Source organism: Bos indicus x Bos taurus, chromosome 21 (assembly GCF_003369695.1).
Source record: "Bos indicus x Bos taurus breed Angus x Brahman F1 hybrid chromosome 21, Bos_hybrid_MaternalHap_v2.0, whole genome shotgun sequence".
NCBI lineage: Eukaryota > Metazoa > Chordata > Mammalia > Artiodactyla > Bovidae > Bos > Bos indicus x Bos taurus.
The window spans coordinates 42,747,277-42,769,921 of NC_040096.1; the positions used below are offsets into that span (position 1 = coordinate 42,747,277).

At 39.4% G+C, this 22,645-nt stretch overlaps 1 protein-coding gene across 2 annotated transcripts in view; it reads left to right on the forward strand.

Moving 5' to 3' along the window:
* Positions 1-22,645, forward strand: part of AKAP6 (A-kinase anchoring protein 6) — a 501,487-nt gene that overhangs the window by 90,689 nt on the left and 388,153 nt on the right. For both annotated transcript variants that reach the window (XM_027521919.1, XM_027521920.1), the window contains exon 2: positions 22,066-22,423. In XM_027521919.1, the coding sequence (XP_027377720.1) occupies positions 22,100-22,423 (324 nt within the window). In that variant the 5' untranslated portion in view covers positions 22,066-22,099. The remainder of the gene's footprint in view (positions 1-22,065; positions 22,424-22,645) is intronic.

A 22,645-nucleotide genomic window follows, 5' to 3' on the forward strand; every position in this document is an offset into this window, starting at 1 on the left:
CGCAAAGAGTCGGATATGACTGAGCGACTGATCTGATCTGAGGGGTAGGTGGGAGGGGTTTTGGTGAAGGGATACATGGTCAGCTGTCTTAGGAAGCTTGTTCTACTTCATTTCCTGACACCAGTGAGGCTTAGGATTATATAGGGGCTTAAAACTACACAGATGAGAAAAGAGCCCAGAACTTTTGAATGGAAACTGATGAATTAGAAAGAAAAATTCTGTTTTCTTTAAAGGTTATACCAATGGGTAAAAGTTATAACAGCAGATTTGGATAGTTTTCTAGTTGATTCACAAGTGAACCTTCTTAAAATCCATCTTTCTTTATCCTTAATCATGTACCAGGAATCTTGATGTGTTGATCCCTTCCTGGGATAAGAGGTTAATAGATGGCTCCTGAGGTTCCTTTCTACTTTGAAATTGTATAGTTCTCATAATTGAGCTTTTCTTTCTTTTTTTTAAAGAAAATTTATTTTATTGAAATGTAGTTGATTTACACGGTTGTGTTCATTATTTCTGCTGTACAGTGAAGTGGTTCGGTTATATATATATATATGCTTAGTTGCTCAGTTGTGTCTGACTCTTTATGACCCCATGGACTGCAGCCACAGGCTCCTCTGTCCATGGGGATTCTCCAGTAAAGAATACTGGAACTGGTTGCCATGCCCTTCTCAAGGGGATCTTCCCAACCCAGGGATCGAACCCAGGTCTCTGTATTGCAGGTAGATTCTTTACTGTCTGAGCCACCAGACGGTAAGAAAAATACTTTTAGAGTGTATACAGATACAGACACACACATATATACATACATTCTAAAAGTATTTTTCTTACATGCAAAGAGGCACTCTTTTAATTTGAAACTGACATTAAAAGTACTTAACAAGGTGAAAGGTAATAAAATTTCACATTTCAAACTGACATTCGATGCACATCTCTTAAAGGCCAGAACCTCAGAGGTATCCTCAGGAAAATCTGCTTGACTTTCTTACCTCTCTTGATTATATATGATGAGATTTTTAGATGATCATGATGATGATTAAGATAATAAATTGTTTCTTGAGTGAGAAAGAACATCTGTTTAGAATTGTGTAAAGTAAGGTAAACCTCACTTCATTTCCCATGCGTAGATAATGTTAAATAGTTTTTGTTTTCTATTTTTAAATTTTGGAAGGATGGATACTTTTAATTTTAGATGGTGTTTTTCAGAAATTTTTTTTTTAAGTTTGGATCTTGTGAAGAACAAAATAATTTTAGTTGAGAAGAGCCAAACTACACTATGCTTCCTAGATGGTTAATTAACTCAAACATAGATTATAGATTTATATATATTCACCCATACATAATTTTAAAATATTTTAGAAGCTGATGTGAAGCTCTGGGTATGTGGGAGGGGAATGTCAACTGTGAGTCTCAATATAAGGCAGCGGTTCTCTACCAGGAGTGATTTTAACCCTAGGAAACATTTGGCACTATCTAAAGACAAAGAAAGGCTATGACAAAAAATGCTCAAACTACCACACAATTACACTCATCTCACACGCTAGTTAAGTAATGCTCAAAATTCTCCAAGCCAGGCTTCAGCAATATGTGAACCGTGAACTTCCAGATGTTCAACCTGGTTTTAGAAAAGGCAGAGGAACCAGAGATCAAATTGCCAACATCTGCTGGATCATGGAAAAAGCAAGAGAGTTCCAGAAAAACATCTATTTCTGCTTTATTGACTATGCCAAAGCCTTTGATTGTGTGGATCACAATAAACCGTGGAAAATTCTGAAAGAGATGGGAATACCAGACCACCTGACCTGCCTCTTGAGAAAGCTATATGCAGGTAAGGAGGCAACAGTTAGAACTGGACATGGAACAACAGACTGGTTCCAAATAGGAAAAGGAGTACATCAAGGCTGTATATTGTCACCCTGCTTATATAACTTATATGCAGAATACATCATGAGAAACACTGGGCTGGAAGAAGCACAAGCTGGAATCAAGATTGCTGGGAGAAATATCAATAACCTCAGATATGCAGATGACACCACCCTTATGGCAGAAAGTGAAGAGGAACTAAAAAGCCTCTTGATGAAAGTGAAAGAGGAGAGTGAAAAAGTTGGCTTAAAGCTCAACATTCAGAAAACAAAGATCATGGCATCCGGTTCCATCACTTCATGGGAAATAGATGGGGAAACAGTGGAAACAGTGTCAGACTTTATTTTTTTAGGTTCCAAAATAACTGCAGATGATGACTGCAGCCAGAAATTAAAAGACCCTTACTCCTTGGAAGGAAAGTTATGACCAACCTAGATAGCATATTCAAAAGCAGAGACCTTACTTTGCCAACAAAGGTCCGTCTAGTCAAGGCTATGGTTCTACCAGTGGTCATGTACGGATGTGAGAGTTGGATTGTGAAGAAGGCTGAGCGCCGAAGAACTGATGCTTTTGAACTGTGGTGTTGGAGAGGACTCTTGAGAGTCCCTTGGAATGCAAGGAGGTCCAACCAGTCCATTCTGAAGGCGATCAGCCCTGGGATTTCTTTTTTTTGGGGGGGGATTTCTTTGGAAGGAATGATGCTAAAGCTGAAACTCCAGTACTTTGGCCACCTCATGTGAAGAGTTGACTCATTGGAAAAGACTCTGATGCTGGGAGGGATTGGGGGCAGGAGGAGAAGTGGACGACAGAGGATGAGATGGCTGGATGGCATCACTGACTCGATGGACGTGAGTCTGAGTGAACTCTGGGAGTTGGTGATGGACAGGGAGGCCTGGTGTGCTGCGATTCATGGGGTCACAAAGAGTCGGACATGACTGAGTGACTGAACTGAACTGAACTGAACTGAAAGACATTTTGATTGTCGTCACTGGACAGGTGGAAGTGCTACTGGCATCGGGTGGTGAACATGCTACAATGCACAAGTCAGCTCTTTATTATACAATATTGTGCTGTGCTCAGTTGCTAAGTCATGTCCTACTGTTTGCAACCCCCAAGGAATTTGCAGCCCGCCAGGCTTCTCTGATTATGGGTTTTCCAGGCAAGAATACCAGATTGAGTTGCCATTTGCTTCTCCTGGGAATCTTCCCAACCCAGGGATTGAACCCATGTCTCCTGTGTCTCCTGCATTGGCAGGCAGATTCTTTACCACTGTACCACCTGGGAAGCCATAATAAAGGATTTTCTGGCCCAAAATGTAAATAATAGCAAGGTAGAAGAATCCTGCTATAGAGTGATATTTACTGATGAACTAACCTCCCTCAATAATATCTTTCAGTCTTTCCTTCAGATCTGATCAGATTCCAATCTCCTGACTGAAGTTAAGGTCATGCTGATAGGATTTTGAGATCTGAGTGGAATAGATGAGATCTAAATATTAAATAAGTGTATTATTTAATATAAGTATATTAAATATAAATATAAGCTTGAAATTCTTCAGTTTAGGGTATGGTACCCCTGCCAAAGGACAATTCTATGGCCCTGGGGCCACAGAATGTTCAAGCTACTGTACAGTTGCACTCATTTCACGTGCTAGCAAGGTAATGCTCAAAATCCTTCAAGCTAGACTGCAGTGGTATGTGAACCAAAAACTTCCAGACGTGTAAGATCGGTTTAGAAAAGGCAGAGGAACCGGAGATCAAATTGCAAACATCTGATGAATCATAGAGAAAGCAAGGGAATTCCAGAAAAAAACATCTGCTTCATTGACCGTGCTAAAGCCTTTGACCGTGTGGATGGATCACAACAAATTGTGGAAAATTCTTAAAGAGATGGGAGTACCAGACCACTTTACCTGCCTCCTGAGAAACCTGTGTGCAGGTCAAGAAGCAGCAGTTAGAACCTTACATGAAACTGACTGGTTCAAAGTTGGGAAAGGTATACATCAAGGCTGCATATTGTCACCGTGTTTATTTCACTTCTATGCAGAGTATATCATGTGAAACGTTGAGCTGGATGAATCACAGGTTGGAATCAAGATTACCGGGAGAAATGCCAACAACCTCAGATATGCAGATGATACCATTCCTATAGTAGAAAGTGACAGACGTTTAATTATTCTTTCTGTAAAGAGCCTCTTGATTACAGTGAAAGAAAAGAGTGAAAAAAGTTGGCTTAAAATTCCACCTTAAAAAACGAAGATCATGATATCTGGTCCTATCACTTCATGACAAATAGAAGGGGGAAAAAGTGGAAGTAGTGACAGATTTTATTTTCTTTGGGTCCAAAATCACTACAGAGAGTGACTACAGCCACAAAATCAAAAGATGCTTGTTCCTTGGAGGGAAAGCAATGACAAACCTAAGCAGCATATTAAAAAGCGGAGATATCACTTTGCCAACAAAGGTCCATATAATTAAAGCTGTGGTTTTTCCAGTAGTTATGTACATATGTGAGAGTTGGACCAGAGAGAAGGCTGAGTGCCAAAGAATTGAAGTTTTTAAACTGTGGTGCTGGAGAAGACTATTGAGGATCCCTTGGACTGCAAGGAGATCAAACTAGTCAATCCTAAAAGAAATCAGTCCTGAATATTCATTGCAAGGACTGGTGCTGAAGTTCCAATACTTTGGCCACCTGATGTGAAGAGCCAGCTCATTAAAAAAGACCCTGATGCTGGGAAAGATTGAGGGCAGGAGGAGAAAGGGTGACAGAAGATAGTTGGATGGTATCATCAACTCAATGGACGTGAGTTTGAACCAACTCTGGGAGACTGTGAAGAACGGGGAGCCTGGTGTGCTGCAGTCCGTGAGGTCACAAAGAGTTGGACAGACTGAGCGACTTAACAACAATAGACTCAGAAACTAGTTTAAAAGTACAGAGACTTGATGAGGTATGAGATACTCTCATCTGTTCCCTGGAGATCCTTGAAGGGCCTTAGACTAGGTATTAGTCCTATGCCAGCCGCAATCCAAGAGCAAGCCTGTTGGCATAGGAACCTGGCAGGAGAAACTCTCATATGGATCGTAGGAGACCTTGAAAAGGCCCTATACATGGCTTTAGCTTCCTCACAGCCACAGTCTGCCAGTCTGCTGACAGTCCTGGGGCTCTAGGGTCCCAGCACAGGAGACACTCCCATGTGTGCCCTTGGAGATCCTGAAAGGACCCTTTACTCTAGTGCCTTTACAGTCTGCCAGCAGTTTTGCCGGCATGGAGATCAGGCAGCAGGCCCTGTTGTCCAAACTCTTGGAGATCCTAAAAGGGTCCTATACTTGGCTTTAGTGCCTCTACTCACAGTCAGGGATCAGAGCAGCTTGCTCAGGGACCTGGTGGAAGACTTATCTATGCTTGCAGAGACAGGTCTGCCGAGTTCAGTTTTGGCTCTGGAAACTGAAACAGTCCTGGGGCTTACTTTTGGCCCCTCTCAGCCGAGGTTCACGATAGGTCCTGCCCACATAGGGACCCATCCAATGACCAGGTGGCAATCTTCCTAGAGACCACACCTGCCACACACCTGTAATAGGTTCACTGTCTGAAGACCCCACTGTGGATTCAGAAGTGAACAGTTGTCTGAGCACTACTTACTCAATATACTTACTGAATAAGGTACTAGAGGCACCAGACATTATCCACATCCACCTGAAACCCTGATAATAAGCCCACTGACCATGGATCTCACTGCATACCCAGCAAAAACCTCATAACCAGCTCTAGCCCAACATAACTGTGATTCTATAGGTTATTCCACCAACTGGAGGAATAGACAGGAGAAGATCTGTTCTTACTGAAATCAAACTATAAAGACTGAAAGAGGTGCTTGCTCCTTCAAATGTACAAAAACCAAGGTAAAGTTGCATGGATCATGAAGTGTCAGGCAATATACAACATGACCAAATAAAAATAATGAAACTCCAACCACAAAGAAATGAAGATCTATAATTTGCCTGACAAATAAATAAAAATAATCATCTTAAAGATTGCTTATCTCCACTTCATTTGGTTGTTTTTCTGAGGTTAGGCCTCATTTCTTTGTTTGGAACATAGTTGTCCATCTCCTCATTTTGCCCAGTTCTCTGTGTTTATTTCAGTGTGTTGGGTAGAGTGGTTACGTTTCTCAATCTTGGAGAAGTGGCCTTATGGAGGAAGTGTGCTTTGGGGCCCAGAAACCCTCCCCTCTGGTCACCAGAGCTGTACACTCTGGGGTTGCCATCAATGTGGGATGTGTTTCCCTTCTGTTGTGCTGGAGCTGATTACAGTGGGTGCTTTGGGAGATCAGGCTGGCCCCTGGTCTTATTGGCGGCAGGGTCATGCCTCATGTGGTGACTTCAGTGCCGCTGGAGGGTGGGGTAGGCTTCCTGTGCAGTGGGCTGTGTCATCTGGTGAGGGGGGCATGGAGCTGCTGCTGGCCTGCTGATGAGTGGGGCTGGGTCCCCCTGTGGCTGGTCACGCAGCCCTGAGGGGATAGGACTTGGTGTGGACCTGCTGGAGGGTGGAGCTAGGGCCCCCTGAAGCCGTGTACATGGCCTGTGGGGGAGGTGGGGCTGGTGCTTACTCGCTGGAGGGCAGAGTTGAGTCATATTTGACAAGGCAGTCAAGAATACTCAACTGGGAAAAAGTTTTTGTAGTATATGGAATAGGAGAAAATATTTGCACACCATATATTAGATAAGGAGTTAACATCTCAAATATATAAGAAACTTATACAGCTCAATAGCAACCCCCCTGAATAATCCCGTTTAAAAATGGGCAGAGAACGTGAGTAGATATTTTTCCAAAGAAGATACACAAATGGCCAACAGGTATAAGAAAAGTTGCTCTATGTTAGTAATCATCAGGGAAATACAAATCAAGACCACGATGAGCTATCACCTCACACTTATTAGAATAACTATTCTCAAAGAGACAAGTGACAGCAAATGCTGGTGAGGATGTGGAGAAAAGGCAACTGTTGTGCACTATTGATGGGAATGTAAATTGGTGTAGCTGCTGTGAAAAACAGTATGGAGGTTCCTCAAAAAACAGAACTACTATGTGATCCAGCAATCCCAGTTCTGAGTATGTATCCAGAGAAAATGAAATCACTGTCTTGAAGAGATATCTATCCTCAAGTTTATTGCAGCATTGGTCACAATATCTAAGACATGGGAAAAATCTGTGTTCATCAAGAGATGAATGGATAAATATAATGTGACATGAATGTGTGTATGTGTATGTATGTATATATATGTATATATATGTATATATATATAATCCATAAGAGGAAGGAAACCCTACTGTTTGTGACAACGTGGATTGACCTGAGAGCTAAGTGATAAAAGTCAGACAGAGAAAGGGAAATACTGTATGGTTTTACTTGTATGTGGAATCTGAAATAAACCAAGCTCACAGAAATGGAAAGTAGAATGTGGCTGTTAGAGGCACTATCTTCCAGGTATAAGATGATTAAGTTCTGGGAATCTAATGGACAGTATTGTGACTATATTTAATACTAATATATCTTAAGTGATCTCACCAAACATACACAAAATTGTAATTATATGAGTTGATGGGTGTATTAACTAACCTTATGTGGTTATCCTTTTGCAATACTTGTATGTCAAATCATCACATACGCTTGTGTGCATGCTTGGTCACTCAATCGTGTCCGCCTCTTTGTGACCCATGGACTGTAGCCCACCAGGCTCCTCTGTCCATGGAATTCTCCAGGCAAGAATACTGGAGTGGGTAACCATTCTCTTCTCCAGGGGATCTTCCCAACCCAGGGATCAAACCCAGGTCTCCTGTATTGCAGGCAGATTCTTTACCGTCTGAGCCAGAAGGGAAGCCCTCACACACACTTAAGTGTATACAATTTTATATGTCAGTTATATCTCAGTAAAGCTGGTAAAAAATGGAAAAATAGTACAGACTTACTCTTTATGTTCAGAGCAGTTTTTCTCCAACCTTTTCTCTTTATAGTTCAGTTGAGAAGTAAGTCCACACAGAAACTGCTAGTTCTTCCTTTCCTGGGCCTGAAGTTCCTGGAAGGGGGAGGGTCAACAAGTGTTGCCTCACTGGTTTTTCACAGCACCAAGAAAGTGTCAAAGTGAGATGCCCATTAAATACCTTTTTTCCCTTAAACTGTGGTATACATAAAACTGTCAGGCCAAAATATTCCTCTGCTTTCTTATAAATCTGTCTAAATCTGTTTCCTTCATGTTACTTTGCACATTATGATGGAAGCTGAGAAAAGCCATATTCTCTCAGATGTTTGTGTTTTACATTATTTAAAAATGAAATAAAATTCCCACATTAGAGAGACTAGTTTAATTAAAGGTCATTCCAAATACTCTTGTTCTAAAAGTTGTCAGCTGTATTGATGACATATTCTGGATTGTTCATTTTCAAACCTATGAAGTAACATTTCTTGTTGAAGAAATTCATTCAAAAGACGTTAGTATCCAAATCAATGACTCATAGGGAACTGTTAATGATGACAGGATCTGGGCAAAGGGCACAATGAACAGAAGCTGTGACAGGCATAATATGTCTGAGATTCATTTGTATTTAGCTGTAAATGACTAAGTAAGACCCAAAATAGCTGTGTCATGTGATGTATGATATGATTGTGAAGTCTTAATTGAAAAATTATACAAAGATGATTTTCTGAGCTTGATGGAGAAGAAACAACTGTTTAGGAGTGTCCTATCAATTTTAACTGTTGCTAAGAAGGAAAGATAGGAAAAATTAAAATAAAACGCTTAGTTGGCTTTAAAGCATCTGGATGACCCTGGGGTCTTGGATGACTGCCAGATTCTCATGTGCTTGATGATAAAGTCTTATCCACGACTTACTAAAGGAGAGCAAGAAGTGAAAGGTTTGGAAATGATGACCTCTCTGGGAACCTGCTGCTCTCTTCCCACAGCACAGCTAAACTTTGTTAGTGGTAAGTGATAAAATCTAAGGGCTGGAGGGTTTTTGCTTTCAACTTATTAGGCTTTAGCTCTCAAGCAGTTGGGAGACAGTATAGGTTGATCTGTTATAATATTCAGCATTTTGTCCCTTGTACTCCCTGGGATTTAGAGGAGACAACCTACATTAAAAGATAAAATATTTTTTTCCTGTTTGCTGAAGGGAATATCTGACAGAGCATCTGGTAGTATTCAATCTAAGTTTCTAGAGTCCTTAAAGGATCTGCCACGTTCTTTTTAGAGGCTTTTAAGCCATTAGCTGTTACTCAGCACTTTCTATTATTGCTATTTATTTCCTTAAGCAAGAGAATGAATAATTCATTAAGAAAAAAGCTTAAGCTTGTCCATGCCCTATGCTTTTATTGCCTACCCATACATAGTACAAGCCCATATTTATTTTTGTTCTATCTATCTCTTTTTTACTAGAAATATATATATTTTATTTTTCTTTGCAGGTCCATAGTGTAGAACTTTTATTTATTCTAGGAATTATTTTTTAAAGCAACAGTTCATGTTGGAGCAAGTCATACTTTATCAGGGATACCAATCTTCAATTTAGATGACTGGATGGACAGAAATACTTAACAGTATTTAATAAACTTGATTCATTTTAAGCAAAACCATTGTAAAATATTTGAAAAAATTTTACCTTGCTGAAATTGTTTCTTTGAAAAGCAGATATAATACCAGACCTTTAATTATTCTTTCTGTATTAAAGAACATTCAGAGAGAGAATCTGTGATCACATCAGACCATTAAATATTAAGAGCTCTTACTGTCTCCATTAGTATTTTTAAATCTGACATTAGAATCTTCTAGAGAAAATCTTTTTTGCATGTCTGGGAAGTTAGGGTGAATAGGAAATAATAATGAATAGGAAATAATGCTTTTGAAAATCCTGGTCTTTATGAGAGTTCATCACCTGTAAAATGCCTTCTGTTGATGAAAGAATAGTACTGTGGGGTAGTTGTTTGATGTGTTCTCAGGTTGCAGCATGAATGGTACTAACAAATGTAATATTAGTTGAAAGATCTGGCTTCAGTTCATGATTTTGTATTTTAGTCTGATTCAGTTGTCGTCAGAAATAATAGTTATTCACTCTAGAACATATCTACTCGTGGAACAAATAATGAAATAACCTTATTTTCAGCTTGGTCCCTTAATCGTGGCTTTCATCATGAGATAAGGTTTAGTTATAGGAAGCACTTACTTCTTAAAGGAATTATTTGAATGAAACAAATACAACCTTATTATTGAACTGAGTCACAATAAGCATTTTGTCTTTTAAAATAGGGTGTTCTAACAGGTGGGTAGGCACAGATTTAAACTTAGCATGGTTACTGAGTGCCCCGTCCAGTATTGTGCCATTCTCTACCCAAAACAAGCAAACAAAAGTAATCATTTTCATAGTCAAATAAGTCATATATTCCTATTCCTTATTTGGAAATTCTCAATGTACCTGAGTCTATTAAACCCCTGTCCTGCAATTAAGAAACACTTTTATTTTTTAATCTAGGTATTTTAAATTTGTATGCTTATACACAAATAGTTTAGAGTCAAGTAGCTTGGGGATTTTGGATAAACAGCAGCCTCTAGACTTTCTTTTCCATTTCCAATTCTTAGAGGCAACCATTTTCATCTGTCAGCTGATTCTTTGGTAAGTACCTTTGTCTTAGAACAATAGAATGGCATGACTACTTCCCGAGTATTTTTCTCTTATTTTTATCTATTGACTTCTCACTATGAAAGATAAGAATTTATTTAGCTTGTTTCCCCATTCCATCCCTCTCTCTTACTTTCTCTCACAGGGGCACACATGCCCATGGGTGCACACACACAATTCTTACCCCCAGTTCTTCCTGCAAAAACATGTTGTGACTTGGATTACATCAACATTTAGTGTTATTATTAAGAATATGCAAATGCAATTTTTAGCTAAACCACATAGAATAATATAATTCCTATTCTATTTTATACACCTTTTAATTTTTTTCTAGAGTTTATTGTTATTATTTGCTTAGTTTTCTGTGTCTCTAATTCAATCTCCAGTGCTCTGTTAGATCAACAAATCTCTTCTTATTGTGTTCATTTGCACAGGTTTTCTTTCATTGTCATCTGTTTGGAGAAGTCTTTTTGAGAGCCTTCTGACCTGGTCCAATCTGGATTGGATGCCTTCCTTGCCCTGGTATATGGCTGGCATCCTTAAATTTCTCCTCTTTACCACCCTGGGGTGATAGGTTTCCTGTTTGTTGCATCCTTTAACTTCCTCTTCCTTGGTTACCTCTTTGTTTTGGTGGAGTACCTACCAAAGAGACTGGTTATCTCTTGAGAAAAGTGTGTGGGAGGTTTCTTTTCTTGTGAACTTAAATGTGAAGAGACTAGTCTCTTATCGTGTCCTCACATTTGATTTTTTTTTTATCAAACTGTTTTATTCTCGGTATCCCATTATATGCTAGAGTTCTTTTTTCTTCTTGAGGAAAATAATTGTCTTCTAGTCTCCAGTGTTGCTATTATGGAAAAACTCACTTCTGCCTGTCTCTTCCATTCTCAATAATCTTCTTCACTTTTGGCATTGCTGAGTGTGTGGTTTTTACCACACAAAACAACTCAGTGATATCAGCTGGGTGTCTTGTAATTTAACTTAGTGCTGGCATTGTCTGCCTGAAAATAGTATCAGATTCCACATGTTAAGGGCTCAGCCCACAGGACTGTCCCCTTCTCGCTACTCACTTCAGGTGCCAGTTCCAAATCCATATTGTCTTCCTGTGCATCTGACTGACTGGCTATAAGACAATCCCTTCCTCAGGTTAATTAGTTAGAACCACTCACAGAACTGAGGAAAACAGGTTACTTATTATATTATCATTTTGTCACAAAGGTTATTGAAGAATACGAGTGAACAACCAGATAAAGAGATACACAGGGCAAAGTCCAGAGGGTCCTGAGCACAGGAGCTTCTGTCTCCGTCGAGTTTGGGATGTACCAGCCACCTAGCCTGTGGATGCATTCTTGTTCACCAATCTGGTGGCTCTCCAAAGCCTGTCCTTTTGGGTTTTTATGGAGCTTTATTGCACAGTCATGATTAATTAAATCATAGGCGTTAGTGTTTGATTCAACCTCTAGCCCCTCTCTCCCCCTTAGAAGTTGGGGGGGGTGGGGCCAAAAGTTCCAATGTCTTAATCTGGTTGGTTTCCCTGGCAATCAGCCCTCATCCTTTCTGAAAGTTACCTCATTAACGTAAATTCAGGTGTGGTTGAAAGGGACTTTTAAGAATAACAAGACACTCCTTTCACCATTATGGCTCTGGAGCTAGTTCAGGAAGAAGGACAAAAGAACAAATATTATAACGAAAGATGATATCTTTGCTATTGTGCTTTGGACATTCCCAGAGTTTTAGGAACTCTATGCCAGAAATGGGGATAAAGACAAAATAGATATTCTTACTATAAATCACAATATCATAGTTACTATTAGGATCTAAATTAATCTAATTTATAATTCTTTGTATATGCCTCTACATTTAACCCAAATCTTATTTTCCTAGTTTTCTGGATTTCAATAAAGTGTCCTATTGTGTGTCTATTTTCATACACTGAGTGGGTCTTCTTACTCATGTCCTTCATTTTCTTATAAGATTTTATTAATGATATTTTCCTTTCTTTTTCATTTCATCTTCAGGGACTCCTATTCTTGGACCTCTTGGATTGGTCCCTGATTATCTTCCTCTCCTAATTTCTGTCTATTTATCTTTTGCTTTACTTTCTGTGAGATTTCCTCAACTTTATTTCCAGCCATTATATTAAGATTTCTCTTTCTGCTATCATGTTTTTATTTTTCCAAATTTTTCTTTTTTCTATACATTTTTTAAAATAAAATTTTGTTCTTGTTTCATGGATACGATATCTTATCTCTGGTAATTTTTATTTTTAACCAAATCATCTTCTCCTCGCATAGTCTGTTTCCTCCAGGTTGAAGTTTTTTATTTGCTTCCTTTGGGACTGTTATCCAAATTAGAGTTTTTCCTTAATTTCTGCTAGTCCTTAACTGCCTGATCATATTTAGGAGTAGGAGACTAGAAAACTGATTGAATCTCAGAATGTGTGGGTAGGCCTGAATGTCATTGTATGGTGATCTGGATGTGCCAGATTTTTTATTGTATCTTCTTGGACTGATCAAATCTACTTGTGGGGGTGGGGGAGGTGTCTCTAGTCTCCTAAATGGAGGATGAAGGCTTTGGAGAGTCAAGTTGCTGAGGAGGACTCGGGGTCTCAGCACTCCAAATGCCTGTTAACTCAATTCCCCTATTTTCAAGGTACTGCTATATTCAACTGCCCAGAGCCCCTAAGTCCAGAGATCCTTTGATTCTTTCTGAAGAATAAACATCTAGAACTGGAGTGAGTGCAACTACCCAGCAACACAGAGTAAGGAAAGACCTAAAATTCTAATGTCTCTAAACATTTTTCAATCAGAATTAATCTTCTCAACATAGCATTGCTCCATTACCCACAGTTAGGCGAAACTTGAGGTTAAGGGTACAGTTCTTCAAGACTGTCTAGTTTGCCCAAGATTTCTGACATGAGCTGTGGGTTCTGGGGTCCCCAGGACTGTCCTCACTCAGACCAGATAATGATAAATTTGGAGATTCTCACAGACTCCTTTAGATTGTATAATTCGATAGATCAACTCACAGAACTCAGGAAAGCACTATACTTATGATTTTAGTTTTATTCTAGCAGAAGGGTGCAAATCAGAACCAGCCAAAGGAAGAAACATAGGGTGGAATCTGGGACTGGGAAATTTCCAAATACAAAGCATCCATGTCCTTAGGGATGCATTACCTCTTGTGCTTGGTGTATAACCGTACTCACGGAGTATCGCCCACTTGGGAAGTGTGCTTGAGCTTCAGTGTTGATAATTCTTGTTGGGCCTTCATTACTTAGGCATGAATGATTGCCCATATGGTTGCTCAAGGCCCCAACCCTCTAATTGCGTTAATGGTCTTTCTGTGTGGTTAGCTCCCATCATGCATCACCTTGTTAGTGTAGACTATCAGGTGTTGTCTGAGGGCCCACCATGAACAACAAAAATAATCCTATCGCTCAGGGAATTCTAGAAGTTTAGAGGCTACCTCTCAGGAGTTGGAACAAAGGCCGGACTTTTCTTGGGTAAAGTTAATTTTTCACTAAATACTTTTCCATCCCCAATGCCAGAGGTATCTTGGCTCCACCAATTTCAAAATACTTAAAGAATTCTACGGTAAAATCGGGTTTGTTCTTTACTCTCTGTGCCACTGGTTTAGGATTTTGTTTTCTTGGGTTGGCTGAGGCATTTATCATTTATTCATTTGATTTTCAGCTGCTAAAAATATTACTGTTTTTCCTCCCATTCTTGAGTGTTTATACTTAAATTTCAAACTAAAACCCCACTGCAGTAGTGTTAGAGGTTTCTGCTGCTGCTAAGTCGCTTCAGTCGTGTCTGACTCTGTGCGACCCCATAGACGGCAGCCCACCAGGCTCCCCTGTCCCTGGGATTCTCCAGGCAAGAACACTGGAGTGGGTTGCCATTTCCTTCTCCAATGCATGAAAGTGAAAAGTGAAAGTGAAGTCGCTCACTTATGTCCGACCCTCAGCGACCCCATGGACTGCTGCCTTCCAGGCTCCTCCGTCCATGGGATTTTCCAGGCAGGAGTACTGGAGTGGGGTGCCATTGCCTTAGAAGGAGCCAAATTAGATACATATATTCAGTTGGCTGTTTCTTTGCAGAAATTGCCCAGCATTCTTTCAGTTTGTCAGTGACAACTTTTTGTAGAATTCATACTAGTACCTGGTAAATAAACACTAAATTAGCAAACATTTCTATATTGCTTCATTAATAGAGATAACTGACTAATTTAGGCTTCAGTATCTTTAAAGACAACTTTTCTTTTAGGGTTCATTTCCTTTCTACTTTATATATTGAGGACACAAAAGATAAATAGCCTCTTATCACTTATTGATTGGGGATGAGAATATTGGGATAGAGGAGGATATTTAACTTCAATATTATCTATTTTTATAATGTTTGAATTACTGTTACTTTTTAATTAGTTAAAAAATTTTATAATAAGAAAAAAGTAAAACATTGCATGAAATGATCCCCCAAATTTTTCCACTTCAGATATATGATGCTAGGGTTAATAGAGAGCTAAAAATGGGGAACTCTTTTATATTTAATGGAGTAGGTAGAACAGAGCACAGAACTCCTTTAATCACTCTGATCTAAAAGTTAGACTTGTAGTCTTTCTGTCTCAATCAGTCTCTCTTTCTGATTTTTATGGGGTATAAAGAAATTTTTAAATATTACATTTTATATTGATGAAGTTTGCCTGGAAAAGATGTTGATTCCCTCATAATGCTTCTTTCTCATTTAATTTTCTTGGTAAATAAGAGTTTGTATATTGATCTTTCCTGTCTCATTCTAGCACACAACTATAATTCTATCTCTCTTCTTTTGTAATCTTTTCAGAGTTCCTGATCCCTGTGAGATTCATTCCAAACTCCATTGTACAGTGTTCAAAGTGTTCTTATAACACGGCTGGAGCTTACCTTGTAGTCTTATCTGTTTCTGGTTCCCATTCCATCAAGCTCCCAATTCCTCTCAACACTGAATTATTTGCTGATTCTCCCCAATTCTTGATGTTGAGGTGTCTTTGTCCAAGTATTTCCCCTAGGGTGGAATTCTTTCCCCATCTCCCTTGTATTTTTGCCCATCTAAATCACACCCACTTTTACAAGCCTATCTCAAATGTTTCCCTCTTCAGGTTCTTCCTTATCTTTCCTCTATCCAGGACTAATGCCACCCCACAGGGCCCCCATAGGGCTTTGTTTGCCCACGTTCTGCCTATGTTAAGGGTATTAGTAGATGAGTGTGTGTGCACGTGTGTGTGTGTGTCTAAGGGGAGACTGGAGGGAGGGAAATTGTCTCCATTAATTATAATTTCCTTGAAAGTAAATCTGATGAGTTATATACACACGTAGTGCTTTATATATAGTTGATTCTCAGTAATGTCAGTTGGTTTGATATAAATCTTGTTTCATTTTCTTGGTATTAACAGCATTGACAAAAGTAATGACTATATCAATTATGTATTAGTTTTACAAATCCAGTTCTTCCCAGGACAATTTCTTGAAAAACAGAAAGATGGCTGCCTAATGCTTAAAGGTGATTATTAGCACCTGGGGTGGGGGTAAGAAATATGAATACTCATTAGCATCCCTGAGTTCAGATCCACAAATTCATGACTGTGGGCACTATTCGCAGCTGATGAGTGTTAGTGCTCCTTACCCCACCCCAAGTGGAGTGAAGTAGCCAACCAAATCTCTGAGTGACAGGAACTGACCGCTGCAGTGATGGAAGGAATTCACGGGAGGTGTGATGACTAACTGAGTCAGTCTGGGTGTCTATGCCACAGGAAGAGAATCTAATAATAGGAAGTGGGTGGGGGCAGGGCGGGAGGAAGGGTTAAGCAAGGAAGATGATTGATGAAGTGTATTATGGCTGACATAAGACCCCATGCTCTGGGTGAGGGAGTTAGCAGTGATTGAGAAGTGACTCAGGAGAGGGCTCATGGTCTGTGTGATTAGTAGGAAGTAATCAGCCATTTGCTTGAGGGGACAGCCATACACAAAGGATATATCAAAGGTAAAAGGATGGGGGAGAACATCAGTGATAACATCAAGAAGGTCTTTTAAATTATAGAAATCTGTCTGGGCCCCACTATTTACAGGCTGTATTCATCCCGCTCCCTACTCCTTAAGCCTGTGTACTTGAAGCTTGAGTTTCTTCTCACTGATATCCATTTTTAGGCTGCTCTGTTACGTAGGAGGATTAGAAAGTGAGCCTAATCTGAGGTTATCACACTGATCTCACTAAACAGCGTTACCCAGATGAGTGCTGGAGGGCTTGGGGCTGGGAGCGGAGGGCCAAGATAAAGGAGGAGTGGGTAATGACGGAAACTTCCTGAGGAACATCTTACAAAAGGCACTCTTTTTCCCCCTAAGTACAAATTTAACAATATTCTGTAGGAATTCTTTGGCTCTCCTCTTAAAGAACCTAAAGCCACTTAAAGTTTCCCGATCCTTGACCTCACAAGAGGCTGGGGAGGTAGACAGGCAGCAAGATTTAAAACTAGCTGATGAATTAGAGCCTCATTCATCTGGGTAGGCCGAGACATTTAATTAAACCATTTATTAAGCTTGTTTTGTGTTTTCTTTGCAGAGCCCAATTCCAGAGTCCTGGAAGCGGATATAGGGTGCACCTCTTGAGTTCATTTATTTTTCCTTAATGCAGTCAAAGCATGAGAGCTAGCCATAGACAAAAACCAAAGCATTCCAGTGGAACTTTTTTTCCTCTTTCAAAATTCAGTGTCTCTATGAATAGGTTCTGTGAAGGGTAATTATGAGAATACGAAAGCAAAAAAATGAAGCAAAAGAAAAAAGGACACTTAGTGATGCCTAACTTAATTTTCTCTACCTCAGCTTTGTAGCATGTCCTTTGTAGTGAGCAGATTTGTTAATTTGGCTAGACTTATGCTTTAGTCTCTCACTTGTTTTTGGGGGGAGTAAGCAGCGTACAGGAAGATTGACAGTGAGTATTTAGGTTTGGGGTTGATTTACATGATGATAAGACCACCTTTCAAACTATACGCATGAAGATGCTCTTGTTTGGGGAAGAGCAGTTTCTTCCTAAGAAAAGAGAGAGGGCCTGAATGAATGCATTTAGCTCAAATTGACTTTGTCAACTGGTTATGTTGCTATAGTACTATTAATTTATTTGTACATTTAAAAATTTATCCTGCTTTAAACTGCTTGATTTGGGGGCATATGGTCTTGATTCTTCTGGACCATGCCTGGGTGTGGTCTGTCCACCCAAATACTCTTTTGCATAGTGATCCTTGTTTTGGCAACTACCTCCTTTTTCTCAGCACCCTTATCACTGCTTGTTCGCAAAAGGCCAGCCTATGACTGCACAGGACTGGAGCTTATACATTAGCTTCCAAATAGGGACAGTGCAGTAGCCCTCTCTCTGCTGGAGATTTAGGGCACTAAGAGTGCTTGAAGCTGGTCCTCTACAGGCTCGCCAGTGTCCTGCTGGCATGAAGCAGCCCTGATAGGGGCCTTTATCTTGTTTGGCTATAAGAAGAGAACCCGAGTGGGGAGAGGAGGAGGAGCCAGGCACTTAATCCTGAAGGACCTTTAGGGACAAAAGCATTTACAGTGAGTACAGCAGCAGATTTCTGGCTTTTCTGTTCTTTTATTTAACAGAAGAAATCACAAGGGATAGGAGAAAGACGTGGGCAGTTTTGATGCGTGTGTAGCTGCATTTTTTGCTTCCTACTTTGGTCAAAGAACACACTCCTTATTTAAATGTCTTATTCACGTTGAATATATTCTGCTAACGTCAGGTTTCGACTGAAAACTTGTGGACTGTCAGGGAGGTCCTGAGCAGCAGCAGTCCTTGTTAGTGAGCAATCCATGGCATGTTTCTTCAGTTTCTGTAGGATGAGAAATAGAGTGTGGTGAGAAAAACCTTCCCACAAAAAATTTTTTTTAAAGTTTTAAAATCCTTACTGCTTTTGCCTTTTGCATTTTAAATGTTGAATCTTCTATGGATTTGTGGAAAGGAAAGGATTTGATCTATGTTATTTTTAACAGCAGCTGGGATAAAGGTGGTATTATCTCTAATGCTGGAAAGGTGACCACAGATAAGCATTTGATGGGGGAGGGTAACAGGAGGTCATTGGGTTCCAAAAAACTGGTTGATCACTCCTCTCGTACAGCTTTAGAGCCAGAGTTATAACTGCGTAGGTATCCGTATATACTTGAATCAGTGCTTCATTTGCATCTTCAGAAGTTGTGGTCTATTGACTTCCCCCCACGCCCCCTCAAATTTATCTGTGACTGGAAAGGAATCTTATTGCATGAACCCCTGTAAAACAAAAATACAAAACTTAGAATTTGAAAGGATGTATAGAGTTGTGCTGAATTTCCTACTATTTGTTTGCATTCAAATAGAGTAATTAATTTGATGGCAAAGCAAGCTTGAGTAGTTGAGATAAGGGCAGGAAAAATGCACATGAAGATTGTTATTGTAGATCTCTACAATATGAGGCAGTTTTCCTTTAAGTACTAATTTATCTTGGAAATCAGATGTAATTTTGTGAAAATCAGAAATAGAGGGTGGTTATCCATGGGTGGTACATTTAGTGTGAACTATTGGAATTGAAAATTAAATGTTTATTGTAATTAGTTCCCATGAAAATGGGTAATTAATCAATTTTATGCCACTTCCTGGGCTTGCTCTGCTGTTACGACACATACAGTATTCCTTCCCCAGGGGCAAAGCTGGTATGTGAGGGAAAGCAAATAGACAGAAGTTGAAATATACTTCAAGTAAAGTATTGCTTTGCTTTACTGGGTTATGGGAATTCTCTTTACAGTTTGATCAATTAAATATAGAAACATCCCATGCAGGTTGAAATTTTTTGAAAAGTGTTAGTGGCTCAAGTATGTCCGACTCTTTGCAACCCCATGGACAGTAGCCTGCCAGGCTTTACTGTTCATGAAATTCTCCAGGCAGGAATACTGGAGTGAGTAGCCATTTCCTTCTCCTGGGGATCTTCCTGACCCAGGGATCGAATCTGGGTCTCCTGCATTGCAGGCAGATTCTTTAACATCTGAGTCACAGGGTAGATACAGGAAAATTTTGCTTTTGCAGCTTGATTATAAGGTTTCTTTGCCCGTTACTTGTGTGTGATGCACATAAGGTGTTAATACATTTTTCTTTAATGTTTTTATTTGTTTTAATCTATTCTATTTGTCCGTTACATATATAACTACATCTGTGTTATCAGTCTTAATATGCAAACTTCCAGAAGGAAGAATCTTCCATATTTATTCCTCTGGAAAGTCTTACTGACGTATCTGGTGTAAATAATACACATTACCTGGTAGCTCAGATGGTAAAGAATCTGCCTGCAATACAGGAGACCTGGATTGGATCCTTGGGTTGGGAAGATCCCCTGGAGAAAGGAATGGCACTTCCTTCTCAGCTCCAGTATTTCCACTCCAGTATTCTTGCCTGGAAAATCACATGGACAGAAGAGCCAGGTAGGCTACAGTTTAAGGAGTTGCAAAGAGTCAGACACAACTGAGTGACTGAACATAAAAAAGCTCACTCTTCTGGAGTTTTATCCCTCTCAGTGAAATTTTGATATCTTCTAATTGATTTTTCCTTAATTTCTCTCTGATTTTTCATTGTTAGTGTATATGAATACAAGGGATTTTGTGTATTACTTTTATATCCTATGACTTAATTATATTAAGTGATTAGCTCTAGTAATTTTCTAGTGGCATTTTTAAAGGCTTTTTACGTATAGTATTATGTCATCTGTAAACAGTGAGAGTTTTACTTTGTCTTTTATAAATCTGCATTCCTTTTATTTCTTTTTCTTCTCTGATGGCTGTGGCTAGGACTTCCAAAACTATGTTGAGTAATAGTAGTGAGAGTGGGTACCCTTGTCTTGTTCCTGATCTTAGAGGAAATGCTTTAAGTTTTTGGCATTGAGAATAATGTTTGCTGTGGGTTTGTCACATACGGCCTTTACTATGTTGAGGTAGTTTCTTCTGTGCCTACTTTCTGGGGAGTTTTGGGGTTTTTTTAATCATAAATGGGTATTGAATTTTGTCAAAAGCTTTCTCTGCATGTATTGAGGTGATTATATGTTTTTATCTTTCAATTTGTTAAGATGGTGTGTCACGTTGATTGATTTCTGTATATTGAAGAATCCTTGCACCCCTGGGATAAAGCCCACTTGATCACTATATATGATCCTTTTAATGTGTTGCTGGATTCTGTTTGCTAGAATTTTGTTGAAGAGTTTTGCATCTATGTTCATTAGTGATACTGGCCTATTGTTTTCTTTATTTGTGGCATCTTTGTCTGGTTTTGGTATCAGGGTGATGGAGACCTTTTCTTCTGCAATTTTCTGGAAGAATTTGAGCAGGATTCTGTTAGTTTTTTAAAAACAGTCAAGTCTAGTATTATTGTTATTTTAAAGGCTGCATGTGAGAGTGGTTAAAAATATGGGGTGTGGATTTCTCCCTCTTGCAATCAGGTGTAGGAAAGCTGTTGAAGCCTAAAACGATTCTCTGAGGCAGGTACCAATGTGATAAACTTACCTTATAACATAATATTTTGCTCTTTGCAAATAACTTTGTTTTCAAAAATTCATCTGCAAACCTCCTTATCATGTAATTTTAAAAATCAAGAAATTGGGAGAGGGAGTATGCTTTAGAAAGCTTCTGAAATAATATGTCATAAGAATAACTTATTCTTAAGGCTTTTGTCATTTCAATAAGTCCTTTTATTCCCTGTGCTCATTCCTATATGGAATGTTACATATTCCAAGTCAAACTGGGAACTTTTTTGTTTATTCCCTCTCCATGTTTATAGGTAAAATAATTTTGTTTTTGTTATTAAGTTAATCTTAAGCATATAAAGAAATATAGCTACTTTATTATAATCACATTTCATATTTTGATCAGCTGCCTTTCATCTATGGGGAAATGAGGTTATAAACTGACTTGAATGCATAGAACTAGAAAAAGACTTAGAAAAGGACAAGGAACCCATTGCCCCGAGTAGAAGTTTTTCCTGAAACTAAAAATAATGTCTATTAAAAATGTTTAAAGTATAAGATCCTGAGCTGTTATTTTATGTCAAATTGGTTACAGAAAAAAGATAAATGACATAGTTAGATCATTAGTAAACTAATCAACTTTATCTTAAAAGAAACCATGCATTTCATTGGTCAGAACTTAGCCACATGACCACAGCAAGCTCCGATGGAGGCAGGGAATGTAGTTTTAAATTCTTGGCAAATGTATACACAACTGAAAATTAGGATTTTATTATTAAGGAGTAAGAAAAGAATGGATGTTGGGGTAGGCAATACCATCAGTTTTGTGTTCCTGTTTTATGCTGAATCTTGGGTCTAGTTGGTAGAAACTCAAAGCACCTCTTTCTGTTTTTGTTATGAGCTGTGGTTTCTTAATTTAGAAAGCTGGCTTAATTTAGAAATCTTGTTTCTTCTGTGAAGTATCATTCCTTTATTTGGCAATCTTGTCTGACTTTTGCTCTCTTCTTTCCTCTTGCCTTTCAGCTGTTTTGGAAAGAAGTAAGGTTTAGACTTCTCCATGTTAACCATGAGCGTGACACTTTCCCCTCTGAGGTCACAGGACCTGGATCCCATGGCCACTGATGCTTCACCCATGGCCATCAACTTGACGCCTACTGTGGAGCAGGGTGGAGGAGAAGAGGTGATGAGAGGCATGGATCCCGACCAGCAGTACGAAAAGCCTCCCCCATTGCATACAGGAGCCGACTGGAAGATTGTCCTCCACTTACCTGAGATTGAGACCTGGCTCCGGATGACCTCGGAGAGGGTCCGAGACCTAACCTATTCAGTCCAGCAGGACTCAGACAGCAAGCATGTGGATGTGCATCTAGTTCAACTAAAGGTAAGGACGGTCTCTGGGCTCAGGTCCATTCCAGACAGAAGTCTGAAGGTGGCTGCGGTAACTAGAGCCTGAGTTCTGTAATTCTCGATGAGAAAGCATCCAAGAAGGAAATCAGAACAACAGGTTTGAAACTATTATTTTTGTAGCTAAACATGGGCAGATTTCTTTCCTGGTTTTGCTTTGTGAACTGAGCACCTAAAATAAAACTGACCTCAGGGGATA